Genomic DNA, 23,693 nt, shown 5'->3' on the forward strand with positions numbered 1-23,693 from the left:
TTGACTATTTTCTCAGAATTGTGCGATATAAACTCACAATTGTGAGTTATAAAGTCTATAAACTCGGTTGCAATTTATAGTCAGAATTGCGTGATACAAACTCAAAATTGTGAATTATAGTCAGAATTTCATAAAACTTACAATTTTGACTATTTTTTGACTAATGAGTTAAAAAGTTCTCAGAATTGTGAGATATAAACTCACAATTGGGTGTTATAAAGTCTATAAAGTTATAAAGTAAGAATTGCATGATATAAACTCACAATTGCGAGAATTGTGAGATATAATGGTGCAGTTCTGAGAACATATCAGTCTTTTTTTCCTACTCAAAACTGAACTTTAAAATTGTTCAAAATTGTTTATTTTTCACAATTCTGAGAATATCTTGCAAATTCTGAGAATATTGAATTGTGAATTATGAGATACAAAACATTATAGTCCAAATTTGAGGGGGAAAATATATATGTTCTCAGAATTGTGAGTTTATATCTCCCAATTCTGACTTAATAACTCACAATTGTGACTTTATATCATGCAATTCTGACTTTATAACAACTGACTTAATAATAATCAAAAATTGACTTTATAACTCACAATTGCGACTTTATTTCTCAGAATTGCGATTTTATATCAAAGAGTTCTGAGTTACAAGATGTAACTTACAATTGCAAGAAAAAAAAAGTCAGAACTGTGAAATATAGTTGCAAGTGCACTTTTTTTGTATTCAGTACTGGAAACAGGCTTCCATATGTAATAGATGGCTACTAGTAAACTGTTTAAAAAAAAAAAAAAAAAGCTTTATTCTGCATGGAAAGTTGATGAGGGTGATGAGGGTGATAAGGGTAACGGAAACTTACCTTGCCCACCATCATCTTCATTACATGAAATAAAGACAACAGCAATCGATTAGAATGAAAAAACTGGAAAGTGTAAACAACTCTTTTACGACTAGGATAAAAGAACAGTTCTATCTACTTCGAAATGAACTCAAATGGTACCTGGAGGCTTGCTGATATCAGCTATGGTGGTATCTGTAGGGACAGACGGAGTGTCCGTCTCAGGCTCTACAGTGGACTGAGTGGGTGTTGGATCAGGTGTAGGGGGCTCTGCTGTAGCCGAAACTGTAGTCTCGCCATCTCCAGCTTTGTGTGTGGTGAGGGACGGGGACGCGACAGATGGGGTTGGGGGCACGGGCGGTGCCTCGGTAAGGACCACCACAGTAGGAGGGGTGACGACAGGAGGGGCTATAGGAACCTCTGGGGTCACCACGCCCACAGTGTCATTGAGTCCTGTTGTGACAACAAGTTCAGGGGACGGTGCCGTAGATGGGGTGGATGACGGGGGTGCCTGGGTGACTATAGAGGGTGGTGTGGGAGGAGGGTGTGTAGGTTTGGCGGTCAGGACTGCACCTGAGAGAGAGATTTTAAAGCAGCAACTATGAGAAAATATGAGAATGATTTCTGAAGGATCATGTGACACTGAAGACTGGAGTAATGGCTGCTGAAAGTTCATCTTTGCATTACATAAATTACTTTTTAAATATACTAAAATATTTTAAAATATTACTGCTTTTACTGCATTTATGATCAAATAAATGCAGCCTAGGTGAGCATAAGAGACTTCTTTCAACATTTTAAAATTCCTACCAACCTCAGACTTTCAAATAGTAGTCTATGTTTAAAGGAAGTTTGGGACGCTAACAGGTGAACGTTGAGTATCCCACAAAACAAAATTAGGCGTGTGAGGAAATGCCATTTCCTCCAGGCAATTCCTGGGTAATTTTCTGGGCCTCTAAATGTTTTACATTTTTCAGTGGGAGTAGATGGACTGCAACGGTACAACTTTACTTTTACATACTTTCAAAGTAGGCTTGTCTTTTTCCTCCTGTATAGGTATATTCCAGGTTATAAACAATTTACCTACGTTTAAAGGAGTTTACAGATAATGTACTCACCCCCTTGTCATCCAAGATGTTCATGTCTTTCTTTCTTCAGTCGTAAGGAAACTAGGTTCAGGATTTCTCTCCATATAATGGACTTCTATGGTGCCCCCGAGTTTGAACTTCCAAAATGCAGCTTCAAAGGGCTCTAAACGATCACAGCCGAGGAAAGAAGGGTCTTATCTAGAAAAACGACTGATTATTTTCTAAAAAAAGAAAAATAGAATTTATAAACTATTTAACCTCAAATGCTTGTCTTGTATAGCTCTGTGTGTGCTCTGTTTAGAGATTAAAAAGTATATAAATTGTAAATGTTTTTAGAAAATAACCAATCGTTTCGCTAGATAAGACCCTTCTTCCTCAGCTGGGATCATTTAGAGCACTTTGTAGCTGCATTTAAACTGCAAACTCTGGGGCACCATCGAAGTCCATTATATGGAGAGAAATCCTGAAATGGTTTCCTCAAAAAACATCATTTCTTTATGACTGAAGAAAGAAGGGGTGAGTACAATATCTGTAAATTTTTGTTCTCAAAGTGAACTACTCCTTTAAGAAGCTGACATAACAGGTTACTGAAAGTATCACCAGCCAAGGCCAGTCTGGGGTAAAAGTGACTCTGCAGGAAATGCATCACTGCCAAAGAATAACTAGACCTTGTAAGAGTAATTAGTTTGTTTTTTCTAATGGAGGCAAGGCGACTGCATTAACCAAGGCTTTTGTGTTCCATAACGGTGCCTTACCTGAAGGGTCAGGGAGTGTCTGGGCCGTGCTGAGGGCCACAAAGGCCACGTGGAGCAGCAGGAGCAGGGGATACACACCCATACTGCCCTGAAACAGAGTAAACAAAACATGAGCCAAAACAATCTATGCCATGTTTCAGTCTCATAAACGAGCACTATTTAAATTTGAAGTTTGAAGTTTCTCTTAACCCATTTTATTGTCCATTGACTACAACAAGTACACCATTCATGGCTGTATCTCCCCTAAAAGTGTAAATTGAGCTTCAAAACATTTAGCAATCCAAATTCCAATCTCTGTCCAACTCAACCTATCCACCTTATAAGTAATCCTATGGGCAAGCCTTTCATTTCATTAGCTGTGGTAAGAAATAAATGAGAAGAATAACAACATGCAGTAAACTGGAAACTGTTTGCACTACATACCAGTGTGTTCATAATTAAGATAATACATTAAAATAATATGATAAAACACACCAATTTGCAATAACAAGCAGCAAAATAAAAATAGCTGGATGCGGATGAGACCAGATGCCAGACCCATAAAATGTACAAATGGCCGTGTCCGCTCTTACGGGTAAAATAAAGTGGATATCGAGAGTTTGGGGCATAACTACTGTAGCAGGATGAGCCAGAAAGTGTTAAACCAGTGTGGGATCATGGCTGATGCGATACATGGGAAAAGAAATTCAGATTCGGTTACAGAAGCACAAAATAGGAATCTGATGAAATGTTTGGGTTTTAGTTGAACTTGCGTAATGTTAAACTTAGTGATTCATTAAATGCAAGTCAACAGCTACCATCACTTAAGGGCAGGGCCTTAAAGTAACGTTTTGCCACACCTGCCAATGGCCGGTGGCGTGACAAAATTTACCGGCCAAAATTTTGAAAACAGGCAGTTATTACTACTACAATGACTAAACATATTTACATTGTTTTTAATTTGTAAAATAATATTTTTCATTTGTCCTGCTACTGGTGTCTATTAAATGCATTTTTCCTCAATTTTACTTATTAATTATAGCCATTCAACATTCCAGTATAATTGAAAGCTATTATTTCTAATATTTAGGCACTGACATATACAGTATAACAAGATTTAAGTGATTTTAAAACAATCTTCACCTAAACTATAAATTGTATATGTATAAACTGTACAGATTAATCTTTATTTAAGACACAAAATTAGACTAGACTAAAGCAGTCGAGTGATGACTTCTCTCTCTTTTTTTTATGTACATCTATGACAGACTTCAGCAAGTTTCACTTTAAAAGCAGCACGGTCTCTTTAAAACCTGATGCACATGACGCGGATCTGACACACATCCGATTTTCTCACAACTCTTTACGGTCATTTAAGACTATGTTTACAAGGTAACTCGCCAAAACTGCGCATTTTGACCATAGACTGTAAAAAAAATATGGACGTAGTGTCCATGACGTCACCCGTAGGTTTCTGCAGAGTGATTTTGAAGCCTATAGTGGGCGGGATTCCCCATCGCCATCTTGGAATCGCGTCATCGCGCGTCACTCCCAGATAATCGAAAATGGGCAAAGAGGCAGGACGTGGGTGGAGCTGGGTGCTGAAACCACACCCACTTAGCGTACCAGTGGTGACAGCAGCGGCAATCCCCCTGTCACTCAAGTAGCCGCGCCCTTAATTATGCAGAACTTCACGGCTTAATATAACTTAAACGGATGAGTTATAAAAAAATTCACCCCCCTCACAGTTGACATGAAGGGCGAAATTAGCTATATAGTCTAAAACCACTTTTTGAACCAGGCTGTAAACATGTTTTTTTCTGCTGTAAAGTTGGGCATTTTAACATGGGGAGTCAATGGGACTGACTCTCTTCTGCAGCCAGTCTCTAGCGGCCAGTTCATGAATTGCAGTTTAAGTCACTTCCGTGTTGGTTTCAATAGAGAGAGCAGGAGGTCGCCGCTTGATTTTGACATAATTGTGTTTTCGTCTGTAGAAGCGCTACTGGTGCACTGTCTCAAGTGGCTCAGCCTATGTGTACAGCCGAACGCGCAACCTTTCAAACTATACTTTACTGCACTGTTTAGGTGGCGTAATCCCAGGTATGTGTCGCCACATTCTCAGGTTATAAAGAATAAAGAAAGGAAAAGTTCAATATTTCATCTTCTGGAACGAAGCAGCAATATCTACTCCGTTAAAAGTTATTAGAACCTTAGGAACAAGCTGGCCATCACACTGCTCTGACCTTATCAGCCCATTTGTATTCCATCATTTGATTCGCTCTTGACGCTTATGACAGACAGAACAGCTAATCACAATGATCTTATGTTCGGAAAAGGTTCTTTTATTCGCTTACATCAGAAACAGCTAATTTTACTTGCATTTGGCGATTGTTAATTTTAGGCCCCGCTTGAGGGTCAAAAAACAATATACAGAGAATCTGTATTTATCCTGACAATATATTAAGCTCTTATAAAGTGAAACAATCAGTCTGTGCAAGTGATGGGTGCTTTCTAAGCACTGCTTCGTGAAGCTTCGAAACTTTTGTGAATCAACTGTTTCGAAACAGTGGTTCAGAGCACGTATTAAACTCCCAAAGTCATGTGATTTCAGTAAAATGAGGCTACATTATGTCCTAACTGTTTAGAAATTTCAATGGTTTGCCTTTGGGGGGCGATCTCTGTAAACCTGTGAATTATGGGAGTTCATTGAGATTGCCCCCCACCTGCGAACCACTAAACCAGCGTCTATGGTTTTTACCTGTTCTCGGATCACTTTCATCATTTTATAGACATTTTTTACCAGGCATTTGTGTAATTAAAAGGATGAGAGTTAGTTAATTGTCTCTTACTGGACTCTAAATACAAGCTCTCCATAAAACAAGTTCTGCAAATTAATTAAATTAAAATCACACATTACCTACATTTGATATATAATGGTATTTTATTATATTTAATGCATATAATGTATTATACTTTCAATAAAACATTTGCATTTACACACTTTTGACCAGCAGGCATCACTAGCGTGTGATGTTTTGAGAGCTTCGAAACAGTGAATCATTTTGCGAAGCAATTGTTTTAATTGATTCGAAGCTTCAAAAAGGTTTGTTTCTCCCTGAGTGTTTTCTGGTTTACGAACGAATCATTCTTTTCTTTTTTTTCAGTGAACTGGATGAACCAGTTCACCAAATCAGACTTTAATAATGTTGTAAATAATGTTTAATTTCTTGCAGTGAATTTTTATTTCACTTTATAAGTGCCTCAATATATCGCTAAGGACCTACATTTTGAATGGCTTGAGGGTGCAAAAGCAATTTTTCATTTTCGGGTTAATCATCCAGTGCTTCCAAAATCCAAAAAGTATTTTTAAGAAAGGTTTGTCCCCATAAGACTAATGCGCTTGTCAAGGATCAAATTAATACACTTACCTGGAGAAACGAAACCTGCATCACTCACTCATTCGCACAATGATCTCCTGTAGATGAAAAAAGAAAAAGAGAATTTGTTGTTAAAACTCAGCAACAACATTAACATTTACACATATATTTAGGATATTGTTCACATAGGAATGTAAAAGAAAAAAAAGTCTTTACTACTAATTGTTTACCTAAAAATAATATCGCAACTGTTTGTTTTTTAATATTTAAATTACAGTGGTGTGATGTGGTTTTCTGAAATTGAGTTTTTATTTTTCATCAAATGTAAATTAATGTCCCAATTCATGTCAGTAACAATTTAAACAATATATTTTATTTGTGAATTTATGTTCAGCTACTCATTTTAGTAGTTAACTAGTTTTGATGCTTGGTAAACACTGGTCACAGAGATAGAGATTTACTTTAAATTTCACCAAGCTTATTACTTACTAAACACTCACACAGATCATTCCCTCATCCCAAAATCTCATTTTGATGTAACAAAGTAGTTATATCTACGGTTGACTTTCCCCTATTTATTCTTAATTACCCCCCACCAAACCCACCGCATGCTTTAGGGGGTCTGTTAAAAATCAACGGGCTCAGGGGAGACAAGAGAGACGTGGACTCCAACTATAACTTTATCTGCTGGTGTCGCTGTTGGAGAAGTTTTTTTTTATATATAGAATAACTACTGGCACTGCCTCTCATGCCTCCTCAGAGGAAACACCCCTGTTACATTAACTTTTAATCTGGGAAATATTATAATATAACAGGATAATAATAATGAATCACCTTTTAATTCTTTTTTTTAGCAGTAGTATCAACAAGTGATTTTTAGTATCGTTACAACCCTACTGTTCGGCCAATCATAAATGAACACATTCCGTCCATTCATAATTGTGCGCACAACCTCTAAATTGAGACAGAAAATGAGTCACTGCTCTCAGACTAACACATCAAGCAGAGATGTGAAGCACATGCTGTCAATGTGATACATTCGGATTAGACTGGGTTTTAGATTCATGAAAACAAACACCCTCTTTTTAAAACAACAACAAAAATCTGACAAAGATTAGACGATTTGGAAAAGATATACATTATATCTGTCATTATATCAATGCGAGCCAAACATGGCCACATAGACGTGAGCAACAGATACTAGACAGGCAACGTCCAAGTGTCTTTATTCATCCAGCAGATTGCCTGCAGATTTGGTCCGAAGGGATTAAGCTCTTAGCTGTGAGATGGTTTGATGTGAGGAGTGAAAATATAATCACAGCATCTGAAGCCAAGATCCAGAGGGTGGCAGTTTGACCACTAACCCGTGCTGTAATCTCAACGCTGTCTCCATGACTAAACCATGATAATCCTCGTGCCACTCTAAAGGGTCAGGCCTTGAAATAATCCAGCCCGTCTGTCACTCATCAAACAAGAGCATCCGTGGTACCACTGGTGTTTAGTCGAGCCAATCAGCTTCCAATGAGCATCCAAACATCATCAGCAGGCTCCGCCCAATAATCCGCCAAGAGCTTTTAGTGGATCATCAAGAGTCAGTCTGAGCTGCTTACAAGAGAATTTTTATAATTGCATTGCAATTCAAAAAATGACATTGCGCCGACTTGTATAAAGAAACCTTTCATATGGGGAATAGCTCATCCAAAATATGAAAATTGTGTTATTTGCTCACCCTCATGTTGTTCGAAAGTCTTACAGGGCTCAACAATGAGAGTTTTGTCTGCCGGCCCATGCGAGTCAGTAGTTCAGATTTATACATACCCTGCCAACATTGTCATTGGCCCTTGTACGAAAAATGATTCATTATGTTTATAGTATGTATTTTCAATTACCATGATATTTTTACCATATTATATGTATCTGAAAATGTTTATAATTAAAGAGATAGTTCACCCAAAAATGAACATTTTGTCATTATTTACTCCCAACTCATGTCGTTACAAACCAGAATTGTTGAATAAAGTCATTATTTTTGCACCCAAAATGTATTCTCGTAGCTTCATGGAATATTTGTCGCTCTCGGATTTCATCAAAAGTATCTTAATTTGTGTTCTGAAGATGAACAAAGGTCTTATGGGTTTGGAACGACATGAGGGTGAGTAATCAATGACAGAATTGTCATTTTTGGGCGAACTAACCCTTTAATATTTATAAGTTTCAATAAATATTTCGATATACCTAAAGCTTTCCTTTATCAAAAATGATAGTAATAAAAATACTTATTTTAGAATTTTTGTTTGAAGTAACTAAAACTGTGAATTTATAAAAAATATGGTTCTCGCTTCTGTTTTTCCGTACATCTACATAGCATCCATATAATCACTGGTGTCAAGATGTCCACAATCACAACCCAGTTTTCTGGGGAACAAGCCATGTAAACCGACCAACTTAATTGGTTGTCATAGTTAATTGTGTGATGGCAAATTTTTAAACCATGTTTGATCCTTCCAATGATATTTTTCCTACTCATTTGTGGTTCTTGCTAAAAACTCTTAGTATCATTCTTACTTGGTGTTAAGGATTTGAACAAATGTCAAATAAGGGGCAAAAAAAGTGACTATTTTTATGTTTTGAAGAAAGTCACAGTACTGTAAAATTGTGAAATAATACTACAATTTAAAATAACGGATTTCTATTTGAATACATTTCACATGTGTCACATGATCCTTCAGAAATCATTCTACTATGCGGATTTGGTGCACAAGAAACTTTCCTGTTATCAAAATTGAAAGCATTTGTGCTGCTTAAAGGCATAGTTCACCCAAAAATTACTCACCCTCATGTCATTCCAAATCTGTAAGACATTGTGTTTCGGAACACAAATTAAGATATTTTTGATGAAATCTGAGAGCTTCCTGACCTTGCATAGACAGCTATGCAACTACCACGTTCAAGGCCCAGAAAAGTAGTAACGACATTTTTGTGCATAAAGAAAACAGCTTTATTCAACAATTTTTTTTTTCAATCACTCTTAAGTTCATTGTAACGTTGTCAAAAGTACCAACAGTCGGAATTGAAATTTAAAAACGTCATGATACCAGCATTTCCCGCTGATAGACATGGCTTTGTGTATCTGTGTAAGTGCTCTAGGGCTGTCAAATGGCTGAAAAACTAAATTTGAATTTTGTACTTAAATAGCATCAATATTTGAATTATATTAGGGATGCTCATATTGACCGTTTAACCGTTAACCGACAGTAAGAATTTTAACCGATTATTACTATCAGTTAAACGGTTTAAAAGGTTTTTTTTCTATTCTTTTTTTTTTTTTTTTTATGTTTGCTGCATGGTGAAAGAAATAATGCTATTTGTAAGTTATCTGTTTACTCACGCGCGCGTGTCGACACGTGCAGTGTGGCTGTACAGACATATTTCGCTTCACCTTTACTTAGTAAACTGATGTAGTATATGCAACTCAATGGCAAGTGGCGTTATTGGGTTATCAGAGAGTGAATCCGTGAGTGAATGTATTCAAATTCTGAATGAATTATAGTCTAGAAAGTGCGCAATAGGCGCTCCCATTACAATCACTGGAAAGCTATCGCTCATCCTAGAGTAGTTCATCGCAATCTCATAAAGTTATTAAAAAGTAATAAAATAACCTTTAGACTGCACAATTAATCTCTTATTTATATAATGCCAACACTTTGTTTTAATAAGAGAGTTCGCGAAAGTGTAGAAGTCAGCAAAACTGAAACCGGCACTTTGGTTGGTGAGTGGATTGTAACATAGCCTCCTCTGATTGGCCACAGTGATAATCAAATCAACATACATGTCTGTGATTGGCTATTGCTGAACGCTGTAAAACACGCGCTTCTCCACACGCATATGACAGTGGATGGAAGTCCCGAACCGCAATTTGAAAGGGTTTTTGTGATGGTGTTTTTTTCGCGGATCTAAAAGTTAACAGGCAGCGGTCCTGCCTATCCGTACAGCATGTGGACATGTTAAAAACTAGGCACACTGAGGTATTGGCTGGCCTGCTATATATTTTTATGTCCGACGAGAAGAATAAGACCGGTACAGTTCTTCAAAGCGCATAAAAGGATTCAGTGTGTTTTAGTTTTGTCATCTTAATTAGGTAGTTATTTAATTTATACATATTTAGTGTAGGCCTATTTATATTCTTCTTTTTTTTTCATTCAGATTTTCTCTGTTCTCAGAACCGCTGCGTGATAATTTGAGTATATGTCAATACAGTTTTTGTTGTTGCTCTGTATGCTGCTGTTTGCACGTTAAAATAAAACATTTGCTTGTATTTTTAATGTATCATCACAGATACTCGTGCATTCTATTTTTATTTTAAATTATTATTATTCTAATTTTATCAGTTAACGGTTAATGTTCGGATAACGAGCAGCGGTTGTCGGTCAGGAAAATTAACCGAAATGAGCATCCCTAAATTATATTCAAATTTAAAAGGCAGAATTTCAGTTAGGGTGAAAAAAGCTTTTGTCTTCTCTCCTGAGGCTACAAGAGGACGCATCAAGCAAAATATTAATAATGCGCAATAATTCAAAGCAATACAATAACATGACTATCTGTGAAAAAGAAAAGTGCACGTATAATGTTTATAAACCAAACATAAGTTGCTTAAACAACTATAAACAAGCCAAACACACGAGTACTTTTTTCATGTAAAAACATGGGTTAAGAAACAAACCCGCCATAAAGCCTCAAGATGTTTTTTTTTTCCAAAGTTGAACTTTCATTAATTTTACATGGCTTTCTAAACAGCAACGGTGATAGATGTCCCTGTAGGAAATGTGCAAAAAATGTGTTCTGCATGAACAGCTTGGTTTCAGGTTTGACGTAAACAAGATCTTCTTCGCATCGATGCTCTCTTTTTCTGCAATATTTCAAATGAACAACGCAGTAACACCATGTCTAGCGGATTTAACTCGATAGACTAACAAAAACATTATAATTATGCAACAACACTTAAATCGTCATCGCGCACCACTGATGACGATGAGGCTGCCTTAACGCACACCTAAAATTCGTATGCAAGATTTTTGCATTCTTATTTTAGTTTTTCGACTTTTATTTTAAATTTGATGAATATTCAAAATTCAAATTTTTATTTGACAGCCCTAAAGTGCTCGGTGAAGAGCGTGAAGCAATAATCTTTGTAGCCAATCACAGACATTTCTGCTGAGCGTTTGAAAACAACAGCCAATCAGAAGTAGGGATGGGCGATATATTATCGTTTGCGATATACCGGTAAAACTTCACCCCACGATAAGAATTATTCTTTCTGTGATAATATGATTGCTTGAAGAACCCAGACAAACCATATATTGTAGCAATCGTATGTTTATTGTCTTCAAGTTTCCTCAGTCAAAATTTCTCTATCTGCATTTTATTCAGCAAAAGTGATAAATGGATTTGAGATTTTCAGGAGCGTCGTCAGTGCAATTACTTCTGCTATGCACATGTGGAGTTCAAGTATGAATTAAACAGTCATTACATAACCTGTGTACTCAGTAATGTTCAACACCCTATTTTGGGTAAAAATAGGAAAGATAATACTTTTCTTTAAAGAAACAGAATTCTCTGAATTATCGTAATTGATATAGTTATCGCAATAAATACCATAAAATTATTGTGATAAATTTTTTAGCCTATATCGCCCAAACCTATTCAGAGGTGCCTAAAAATCTGTGCAACAGCACTTAAAATGCTTGTGGGAAATGGTGGTATTGTTACATTTTTTACATTTCAGTACCAACAACACTAGTTCATCTTCTGTAGCTTTCAAATAAGAAAGCTTAAGAAAAAATTGCAAGTCATCCTCTCTGTCGAAATCTTCAGACATGTTTACGAACACTGTTTTATGTACAGCGTGTGTCTTCTTCTGCTTGTAAACAAGGTGCAGCGCATCTGAGTTCTACGTCAGAACGCCGGATTTTAATTAAATTGTCATAATCCAGTCATAAAAATGGAATTTACTGTACAACACGGAATGTTACAGAATTTTGGATAAAAAAAAATCAAAAGTAGGTCAGTACGCTTAAATCAAAATGCGATATGGACTAGTGTCTGTGAATATTAAGCATCAAAAATACTATACAAATACTACACTTCTGTGTGAATGAGCGGCACAGAAGTGCGGTTTCATTTACTACGGTGTTTTCAGAATCTGCCGCCTCAAAATATGAGTACATGAACATGATATCTAGAACTATTCTGTATGGAAGCCCGTTTTCGCCACTGAATAAAAATTTTAAAAGTAATTGTGACTTTTTATATGACAATTCGGACTTTTTTTCTTGCAATTTCAAGTTTACATATCGCTATTCTGACTTTTTTCTCAGAACTGTGAGATATAAACGCACAATTGCAAGAAATAAAGTCAGAACTGCGAGATATAAACTCATGATTCTTTTTTTTCTCACGATTCTTTTTTTTCGCACAGCTGCAACTTTGTATCTTGCAATTCTGACTGATATGAGACTGATATGTTCAAAGAATTGCAAGTTTATATCTCAGAATTCTGACTTAACTCGCAATTGTAAGTTTATATCACTCAATTCTGACTTAAGTTCTCAGGATTGCATATCCCACAATTCCGATTTATAACTCTCAATTGCAAGTTTATATCATGCAATTGCGACTTTATATCTCACAATTGTGAGTTATGACTTTATAACTCGCAATTGTGAGTTTATATCTCACAATTCTGAGAAAAAAAGTCTGAATTGTGAGGTAAGTTGCATTAAGTTTTTATTTTTTATTCAGTGGCGGAAACAGGCTTCCACTTCATGAGCATTTTACTGTTTCTTTTGAGGAAAAAACATTGTCATATCACAAACAGAAATTTAAAGTTCTCCACAGCAACCCATCAAAATAAAAGTTTGAAATATATTACTCAAAGATAAGTTGTAAACAAGGCGCAGCGCATCTGAGTTCTACGTCAAACGCCTTTTAATTAAATTGTGGAATAAAGTCATTATTTTAGTTTTCTTTGCTCACAAAAGTATTCTCACAGTATTCTAACATTACGGTTGGTCACATGGACTATTTTAACAATGTCCTTACTACCTTTCTGGGCCTTGAACATAGATGCGTTGCTGTCTATCCAGGGTCAGAAAGCTCTCAGATTTCATCAAAAACATCTTAATTTATGTTCTGAAGATGAACAGATTTGGAACGACATGATTAATGACAGAATTTTCATTTTTGGGTGAACTATTACTTTATATTATATTATACTTTTCGAAAAATGTGATACAATTTCTGTTTTAAGAGTAAATAAAAGTATTACTTTGACATTGAACATTAGTGTATACTGAAGGAGGAACCTGAGGCTGCTAGAAGTAACCTAGAAACAACTCAGAACACCTGAGCATCAATGCCCTGGCAACCACAAATAGCGTGATAGCATCACGTCAGTGATTTTTCCCAAACAGTGTCTTTGTTTGTCAGCTATCATTTCATTTCGTCATGCTGCCTTAGCTCATTTTGAGCTATGAATGGCTACATGTAAATCTGTGTCCCTCCCGTGTTAATTGGGATGGAAGTCTGCAGTTAGGTAATGCAAACAGCTGACCATTTCCATACAAAGAAGTTACACTCACAGTCACATCCATCTCTGACAATTTAATCAAATCAGCCTCACCACAGCGCCTGTTCACAGGCCCGTTATTCTACTGCCAACCGCACGAATTCTAGAAGCTCGTTGTCAAATATAATTTGTTTAAAGGCTGAGCATGCACATGGCTGAGCATTCTTCAGGTGGAGGGCAAATCTGCAACGATTTGAGCTGTTTTTGGCTGAGCCTGCAGAAATCCTTCAGATGGGAGGGACAGATGGTCTGGTCTCTCCTTTCCCGCTCTCTATACATTCATCGTCGGCCTCTATCTGTTCCCATCTCCCTTTCTGGAGTTGGCAGGAAAGCCGTAAACCCAAGAGAGCACATTGCTTCCTTCCTTCCTTCGCCGCCTGTCTGATTGCCTGCCAGATCCGTCATTCAGCGCAAACGCCGCCACACCCTCACCTAACTAACACATCACTGAAAGCAAAACGGTATTTTGGGAAAAGTGCCAGGCTGTTGCATAATTTTCGTTTTTTTGTTGAATCAGTCAAATATGCATATGCAAACTGGCCCGGCTACTTGTTTTAAGACCGATGAGTCAGGCCTAGCTATTATCTTGCATTACAGAGGAAATGGCGCACCTCTAATAGATGACACCCATAATAGGGGTTTTCCTCTGAGATCTGACATCATTTATTTTTAAGTGCACAAATGGCCCGTCTCCAGCTCCACCAAGAGGCTTGTTCCTTAAGGACGAGCCTGCAAGGAGTCTCACGTTCTCCAGGCAAATCAAAACACAGAGTTGGGCGTGTGCAGAATATCTGCATCCTATAGGGAGAGTTACATCTCAACTGCATTAAATCGCACCTCGCAGTCAAAGAGGGTTTTCATAACACGAAAACATAATACCGCAGAGGCTGCACGTTCCTTTCTTGCACAAACGGTTCCTGTTAAACGTTGCAGCAGATTTGAGTCCAGATAACGTTTCTTGACCTTTATCTTGCTGTTAAAGAAACAGTTCACGCAAAAATTTATAATGTGGACAACGTGGACAGAATCACAAAATCCAGTCATAAAAATGGAATTTACTGTACAATGCAGAATGTTAGGGAATTTTGGATAAATAAAAAAAATTAAAAGTAGGTCAGTACACTTAAATCAAAATGCGATATGGACTAGTGTCTGTGAATATTAAGCATCAAAAATACTATACTAATACTACACTTCTGTGTGAATGAGCGGCACAGAAGCGCAGTTTCATTTACTACGGTGTTTTCAGAATCTGTCGCCTCAAAATATACAAGTACATGAACATGATATCTAGAACTGTTCTGTATGGAAGCCTGTTATCGCCACTGAATACAAATAAAAAAGGTAATTGCGACTTTTTATATGACAGTTCTGACTTTTTCTTGCAATTTCAAGTTTACATATTGCAATTCTGACTTTTTCTCAGAATTGTGAGATATAAACTCGCAATTACAAGTTATAAAGTTCAGTTCTGAGGAGAAAAAAAAAGACTGATATGTTCACAGAATTGCGAGTTTATATCTCAGAATTATGACTTAACTCGCAATAGTGAATTTATATCACACAATTCTGACTTTATTTCTCACAATTGGGAGTTTATATCACACAATTGCAACTATATTTCTCACAATTGCTAGTTTTTATCATGCAATTGCAACTTTATTTCTTTAAGTTATAAAGTCAGAATTGCGAGTTTGTATCACGCAATTCTGAGAAAAAAAAAGTCAGAATTGTGAGGTAAGTTGCAATAAGTTTTTATTTTTTATTCAGTGGCGGAAACGGGCTTCCATAGTTTTGAGTCACTTAATGAGCATTTTACGTTTTACATTTTACTATTTCTTTAGAGAAAAAAAATCATATTATACAAACATTAATTTAAAGTTCTTCACAGAAACCGGTCAAAATAAAGGTTTGATTTATCTTGAAGAATCTGTGACAAAAATATATTAATTAAAGATAGCACTACTACTAATAATAAAATTAAGACTTATTAAAATTTTCACAGAATATTTACCAGAAAATGTATTTACTAGGATTTATTTACCAAAAATATATAAATACACAATTTTTGTAATAAAATCAATTATTTATAGATGATTTAGATTAACTAGGTAAAAAATAAAGTTTGAATTTGAGAAAAAAATAAAACATTTCATAGGACCTTAACATTTTTTTTTTTAATTTTTGCTAAACTATAAATACATTTATGTTAAACTGTGTAATTGTCATCATTTCAATTAATTAGACTTTGCTTTTTGAATAATAAAATGTTATGTAACCATCAAAACGGAGTCTAGAAAAAAAAATTAAAACGGGGAAAAATAAATACAACAAATTTCATAAGACCCTGTGTATCACATTATCCTTCAGAAATCATTCTATTATGCGGATTTGGAACTCAAAAACATATTTTTATCAATGTTGGGAAAAGCTGTTAAGCTTACTATTTTTGTGGAAACCATAAAACAATGTTTTAGGATTCTTTGATAAACAGAAGGTGTAACAGAATGCCTTTACTGTCACTAAATAAATTTAACGCATCCTTGGTGAATAAAGTTTTAATTTCATTCATAAAAGGAAAGGAAAGGAAAAGAAAAGAAAGGAAAGGAAAGGAAAGGAAAGGTGACGTGAGGCCAAGTATGGTGACCCATACTAGGAATTCGTGCTCTGCCAAGTGCACACACACAGTAGTGAACACACACACACACACACACACACACACACACACACACACACACACACACACACACACACACGTTGGGTTTACATGTTTTATGGGGACATTCCATAGGCGTAATGGTTTTCATACTGTACAAACCGTATTTTCTATGGCCCTACACCTACCCTACACCTAAACCTAGCCCTCACAGGAGATTGTGCATACTTTTACTTCCTCAAAAAAACTCATTGTGCATGATTTATAAGCCTGTTTCCTCATGGGGACCTAAGAAATGTCCCCACAAGGTCAAAATCTACTGGTATTCCTATCCTTGTGGGGACATTGGGTCCCCACAACGTGATGAATACCAGGTACACACACACACACACACACACACACACACACACACACACCGTGAACACACACCCGGAGCAGTGGGCAGCCATTGCTGTGGCGCCCTGGGAGCAGTTGGGGGTTCGGTGCCTTGCTCAAGGGACTCACCTCAGCTGTGGTATTTTATTAAAAATACTACATTTAAACAGTTATGCATTACCTTGGAATCAAACCCATGATCTTGGCATTGCCAGTGCAAAGGTTGACTGTTTGAGCAACAAGAATGCATCCTACGGTTGAAATGAGGAAGGAAAAAACACTGCAAAGTCATTTTAGCTCAATTAGATCTGAATGTAGATGGACAATTTTGTTGAAAGTTTTGTTCAGATCCCTTTAGTGCACTACTCTCCCTGTTTTTCTACTATAGGAATTATAAAAACATGCAATAAAGTGGATACAATGAGAAACCAGAGGAACATCTTGAGGCAAGAAAGAACACTTTGAGGTTCTTCGAACCAGGTGTTCTTACCAGAAAACCTTAACCACACAGCAACATGCTAACACCACAGTGACAATCCATGTGCACTTCCTCTATCTTGCAATGGCCAAAACTGATGACTGTGATTGTACAGTCCTAAACACATACCAGAGGAGTCAGACTTTAAATACAGCCACACTAGCACACACTTCTGCTCTCTTTATCTGTCTAACTCTCAAGCCTAAGGGCATCTCAAAAGAAAATAAACCAGCCATTTTCCTCTTTACTATATCCTCTATAGTACGGCAAAACCATCACAATAAACAGTACAGCTATTTATGAACTACCAACCTGCTAGGCCTTAAACAGGTGTAGTGTTCTTTCTGTATGCCTTTAGAAACCACAACTTTTTAGAAAATAAAGAGTTGCAAACTAAATCAATACAAGGATTATTGGAGTACATTTTACAAGAAAATCTGTCTTTATACTTCTATTTCACATTGAATACAATGTGTTACTTGCAAGTTCTTTTGTTAAACTTCCCAGCAATTTTTAAGTGAAAACTGTTTCTACACTAATTTGTTTTTCAGTGTACACTGCAGTTGAGTTCGGGTCAGGGAAACTGGTCCTACATCAATGCAATGGAGGTCCTTTCTGTAGCCGGAGGGCATTTCCTAAGGAGAGATAATGGGTATCTGTCTGTCCCCATTCACAGTTTATTAATACGCTGCTCTGCACCCTGGAGGAGTGTGCAGTGTGACAGGAATAATCTCAATGCCCCTCTTCATCTCCCTCAAACTGGGACAGCCCAGCGGACAGGCAAGATGACACTGCATCTGCCGCCGTCACAAGAAGAACCCTGATGGTGTTTCACAACACACACATAACCCACCATTCCTGCATAACATCCTGTGCACCGCTTCCAGCAACTCATTCAGAAGAGGGATCGAATGATTACTCAAGTTACTTGATTATAAAATAGCTAATGGCGAATTTCCATTCTCTGGTAAACCAAAACCAAAAAATGCTGATCTCATAAAACACAGAATCAACTTTCAGCTTTGATTTAATGCTATATTTACCATGTTTACTTCTAATTTACATACGCCCTGCCAATATCAGAATAGAAAATGCAAAAAAAGTTACTTTTGTTGACCAGTTGACAAAAATTCGACCTATGCGAGATGTTTGCAGGGCTGTCACTAACAATTATTTTGGTAATCAAGTAATCGGTCAAGTATTCTGACGATTAATCGAGTAGTCTGATGCATTTTTTTTTTTTTTTAGATGCTGACATGAGATGTCAGTATGATGGTTTAACATGATGTTTGCAGGGATGCCACTGATGATTATTTTGGTAATCGAGTAATCGGTCAATTATTCTGACAATTAATTGAGTAGCTGGATTACTTTTTTTCTGACATGGTATGTCAGTATGACAGTTTAGCATGATGTCTGTAGGGCTGTCAATGACAATTATTTTGGTAATCGAGTAATTAGTAGATTATTTTGATGATTAATCGAGTAGTTGGATGCAATTTTTTGAGATGCTGATATAAGATTGATATGTTATGTCAGCATCTTAAAAAAATTGCATCCAACTACTGCATGATGTCTGTAGGGCTGTCACTAATGATTACTTTGGTAATCGAGTAATCGGTCGATTATTCTGACGATTAATTTAAGTAGTTGGATGCATTTTTTTGTTGAGATGGTGACATGAGATGTCAGCATGATGGTATAGCATGATGTTTGTAGGGCTGTCACTAACGATTATTTTGGTAATCAAGACGGTTATGTTGACGATTAATCGAGTAGTCTGATTAATTTTTGGGGGGTAATAAAAACTACGGTGGCCGAGAGAGGCCAACGCGCTGCAAACAAGAAAACACATCAAACAGAAAAAAACTACAACAAATTAAGAAAACATCTTCATCAGTTTGACAACACAGACGCTGCAAATCCTCGCAACGCAAACACAAATACGGAAACGTGCTGCAAATTCTCACAACACAACCAAACTCAGAAACGCGCTGCGAACACACGAGGGCGCTGCAAACTAACAAACGCGCTGCACATAGCTCGGTCCACAACGGAAATGTTTCAGGGGGACCTCAAAAAGTGACGAACTCATCTGGGACCTGATTATTTATATCACTATATTACCTGATTATTTATATCACTATCACATTTAAGTGATACTATCACTAAAAGGTGATAGTTCACCGATAACACCTCTGCTCTGACCAACAGCCACTGAAAAAATAATCAGGTCCCAGATGGGTTCGTCACTTTTTGAGGTCCCCCTGAAACATTTCCGTTGTGGACCGAGCTATATGCAGCGCGTTCGTGTGTTCGCAGCACGTTTCTGAGTTTGGTTGTGTTGTGAGAATTTGCAGCGCGTTTCCGTATTTGTGTTTGCGTTGCGAGGATTTGCAGCGCCTGTGTTGTCAAACTGATGAAGATGTTTTCTTAATTTGTTGTCGTTTTTTTCTGTTTGCATGTGTTTTCTTGATTGCAGCGCGTTTGGCCTCTGTCGGCCAACGTAAAAAACAGACCTGAACAATAGCCTTTAAAATGATTTAAAATACATATATAATAGCAACTGTGGCAATTAGAAGTAATTCAAATAAAGTGTCAAAAGCAAGTAATCATATGCTTTTATTGAACAAAACTGTTCTGATGATTAATTGAGTAGTCGGATGCATTTTTTTATTTTTATTTTTTGCTGACATGAGATGTCATTATGATGGTTTAGCATCATGTTTGTAGGGCTGTCACTAATGATTATTTTGGTAATCGAGTAATCGGTCAATTATTCTGATGATTAATTGAGTAGTCGGATTAAATTTTTTTAAGATACTGACATGGGATAGCAGGATGTCTGTAGGGCTGTCACTGACCATTATTTTGGTAATCGAGTAATCGGTCGATTATTTTGATGATTAATCGAACAGTTGGATGCAATTGTTTGAGATGCTCACATAAGATATCAGCATGATGGCTTAGCATGATGTTTGTAAGGCTATCACTAACGATTATTTTGGTAATCGAGTAATCAGTTGGATATTTTGACGATTAATCGAGTAGTCTAATTATTTTTTTTGCGGTAATAAAAACAGACCTGAGCAATAGCCTTTAAAATGACTTAAAATACATAGGGCTGCATGATTAATCTCATGATATTGTGAGGCGTGCTTAGTCAGTGCTTAGCTTGTCAGTGATTTACGGCGCTGTATATTAATTGCCGCTCCAGCTGAACGCACGTGATGGAGATTTACTACTAATCACAAGTACCGGCTTCATTGACTAAGCGCGCCTCACAATATCATGTATTTAATCGTGCAGCCCTAAAAATACATATATAATAGCAATGTGGTGATTATAAGTAATTCAAATAAAGTGTCAAAAGCAAGTAATCATATGGTTTTATTGAACAAAACTGTTAAAATACATAATGTATTATTAACAAAAGAGCTAATGTACATTAGGCATTATGACAAATGACTGCAGATGGTGCCAACGGCCTGACAATTCTTTTTACACTTTACTGCACAATCTTATCTTTGTTTAATATTGACTAAACAACATTTAATCCAAATGTCCACATAATCTTTAATATTTGGCCATTATTTTTCGACAGAAATGCTACAGCTGTTGTAATTTCTTGAATATGTGGACATCAAAACATGCAAACTCAGAGTGAGGCTTTGAGCTTTAATTTTGAAATCATGGTGAACAGTTAGCATATTGAAAAAGATATAGAGGGATGTATAGAGGGTTTGCACTTATGTCACGATTTGATCAGTTACCTGGATGCGTGGTCATAGTAGCAATACTCGGATGTAAACAACAGCATGGATCGCACGGTTAACATACTACTGAATATGTTTTCCTGCTAATTTATGCTGTCAAAACCACGGAAGAAATGTGTGGAAGCTGCTAAATCATATAGAGAAGGACTTAGTAAGCAGAAAAGGGCGCAATATTTTGACCAACTAAAGTTAATGGGTGGTAAAGATATGTACAAGCAGTATTAAGATATTAGCCTAATGTTTTCACCTACCTGATCGAAAATGATAAGAACAGACACAAATGTTGTCAAGATTCTTGCCCTGGTTATGCTGCTTCAGTTTGGCCAACCGTAAATGCCTTTTGTTCCACAGACAGTTTTTTCCACTCTTCTCCTTGATTTGTTATAACTTTTGGCAGTCTATAATACTCCAAATGTTTTTCCCAGTCCGACCGATTAGTACAGCCCAAAACATGATGATAATTGACCATTTTCAGCAGCAATAATCAGCAAAATATGTGAGTTTCGTACGGTTCAGTGGCACTGTTTACATTTATTGCCGCCAATATGGCCGACTGATGAGGCGTTGTGAAAACACTATTCTTATGTGTTTGCATAGGTCTATAAATTATTTACCTTACAAATCTGATGAAATGTCACACGCTGCGTTCCCATACGAACATAATATAATAAATAATAACATAATAATATAATAATCACAGACGCTTCACACACGTACATAACCTACACTCATATAAAAAATTAAAGCTCATCTTATAAACATGCATTGCATATATTTACCCAAATCGAATCATAGCGTTTATGAATTCAGACCAGCATTATGTTTTATTATGATTTTTAAATGGGTTTAATATATTATGCAGCCTTTGAAAACGGTCTAATAATGCATTTCATGGATTCTCATCCGTGGAATGCACCACTTCCGGTATTTTTGATTTGAGGAATCGTGACAGCCCTAGATTTTGTACAACTGTTTTCTAGTTCCTAGGCCTAATTTCCTATAAATATCATATCTTAATATTTGAATGTCACAAACAGTATCTAGAGATAGAAATACTTCATCATTCCCACAATATGACTTGAGAAATTCTGTGCCAAGAACTGAAATTAGGTTAAAAGGATAACTTTAACCCATCTAGGGGGGAAGGGGATGGTGTGGTCTATTGCCAGCAGTCTTGTGTCAGGGTTTCCCAGAGAATGCTCTGGTCTAGCCACATCACACACAGAGGGCAGGAAGTGGCAAAGATGAGGTCAGTATTTAGCACACAGTCAGACTGAGCCACACAGTGAGTCCACACATACAGTGGACATCCGAAAAAGCACACTCTCTCACAACTCATGTGTTTCTCTCTCGAATTTGACACAGAATCTGAGGGGGAAAAAACGTATGTGAAAACAATCTGTCATGATTTACTCTCCCTCATGTCATTTTAAACCTGTATGACATGCTTTCTTAAACAAAAGGTACAATATCCTGGCTCGGTTTTCAACATAATTAAAGTGAATGAGAACTAGGGCTGTCAAGCTTCAAAGAGGACATTAAATCACCATATACATATCATAAAAGTGGTTCCCAGGACTTATATTTCAGGTTTTCTGTGTGATATTCATTGCCAATCTTCACTTTCGGTGATCTGTTAACGTTTCTGTCTGATTTGTAAACAATAGTTTGATTTTTTTAAAACTTCAAAATCTTTTCAGTTACATGAAAGAAAGATAGTTTGAGTAAATGACTTTTTTTGGTGAACTGTCCCTTTAAGAAAACAAACTTGATTGACTTCATTACTTAAAGCAACAGAATTCACTTCATATCAAGTCATCAAACCTGTCAGCCTCAAAAACTCCCAGGATCCTTTGCTAATATAAACTGGCATGCATTCTGCCCAGGCCCTTGTGCTTACTGAAAGTTAGGAGGAAAACAACGCCCAAGACGCCACCCTCTCCACTGATCCAATGGCTTATCCTCTCTGACATCTGTAATTGGCTAAACTGCTTCTGAGGACAGGACTTCAAAAGTCTCGCATCAAAAAGCAGATGAAAAATTACTAATCACAGAAACTGGATCAGAAGTTCATCATAGCAGAAAAAGCCTGCGGGACTTATAGAACACATTATTATGCTGCAAACAAACTTAATATAATTTGCAATGTTTATCAAATGTGACAACAAAACCAGTCATAAGGGTACATTTTTAATGGTATTTGGCAGAGATCCAACTTTTGAAAAATCTGGAATCTGAAGGCGCAAAAAATTATAAATATTGTCCGAATGAAGTACTTAGCAATGTCTATTACTAATAAAAATTAAGTTTTGATATATTTATGTTAGGAAATTTACTAAATATCTTCATGCAACATGATCTTTACTTAATATCCTAATGATTTTTGGCATAAAAGAAGAATCAATCATTTTGCTACTTAAGACTAGTTTTGTGGTCCAGGGTCAAATTTTTTTTTTTGCAAAAAAACTAACAAAAATATAGCTTATTAAAGGAAGAGTTCACCCAAAAATGTTAATTTACTAAAAAATTACTCACTCTCAGGCCATCCAAGATATAGATGAGTTCTTCATCATAAAATATTTAGACAAATTTTACAAAATTACATCATTTGCTTTCCAACGGATTCTCTGCAGTGAATGGGTGCCATCACAATGAGAGCCCAAACACAATAATCCACAAGTATGCAGACAACTCTAGTCCATCCAGGCTAAATTTCTCCAAATCTGTTCTGATGAAGAAACAAACTCAT

The 23,693-nt window shown here is 36.5% G+C and overlaps 1 protein-coding gene across 1 annotated transcript in view; it reads right to left on the reverse strand.

Annotated features, from left to right (window-relative positions):
• Positions 1-23,693, reverse strand: part of ptpra (protein tyrosine phosphatase receptor type A) — a 42,389-nt gene that overhangs the window by 15,515 nt on the left and 3,181 nt on the right. The window contains exons 2-5 of the mRNA XM_073824204.1: positions 6,087-6,133; positions 2,680-2,767; positions 999-1,409; positions 858-872 (exon numbers count right to left, since the gene is read on the reverse strand). Of these exons, the coding sequence (XP_073680305.1) occupies positions 858-872; positions 999-1,409; positions 2,680-2,767; positions 6,087-6,107 (535 nt within the window). The 5' untranslated portion in view covers positions 6,108-6,133. The remainder of the gene's footprint in view (positions 1-857; positions 873-998; positions 1,410-2,679; positions 2,768-6,086; positions 6,134-23,693) is intronic.

This window comes from Garra rufa, chromosome 19, assembly GCF_049309525.1.
Source record: "Garra rufa chromosome 19, GarRuf1.0, whole genome shotgun sequence".
In the NCBI taxonomy this organism is placed as follows: domain Eukaryota; kingdom Metazoa; phylum Chordata; class Actinopteri; order Cypriniformes; family Cyprinidae; genus Garra; species Garra rufa.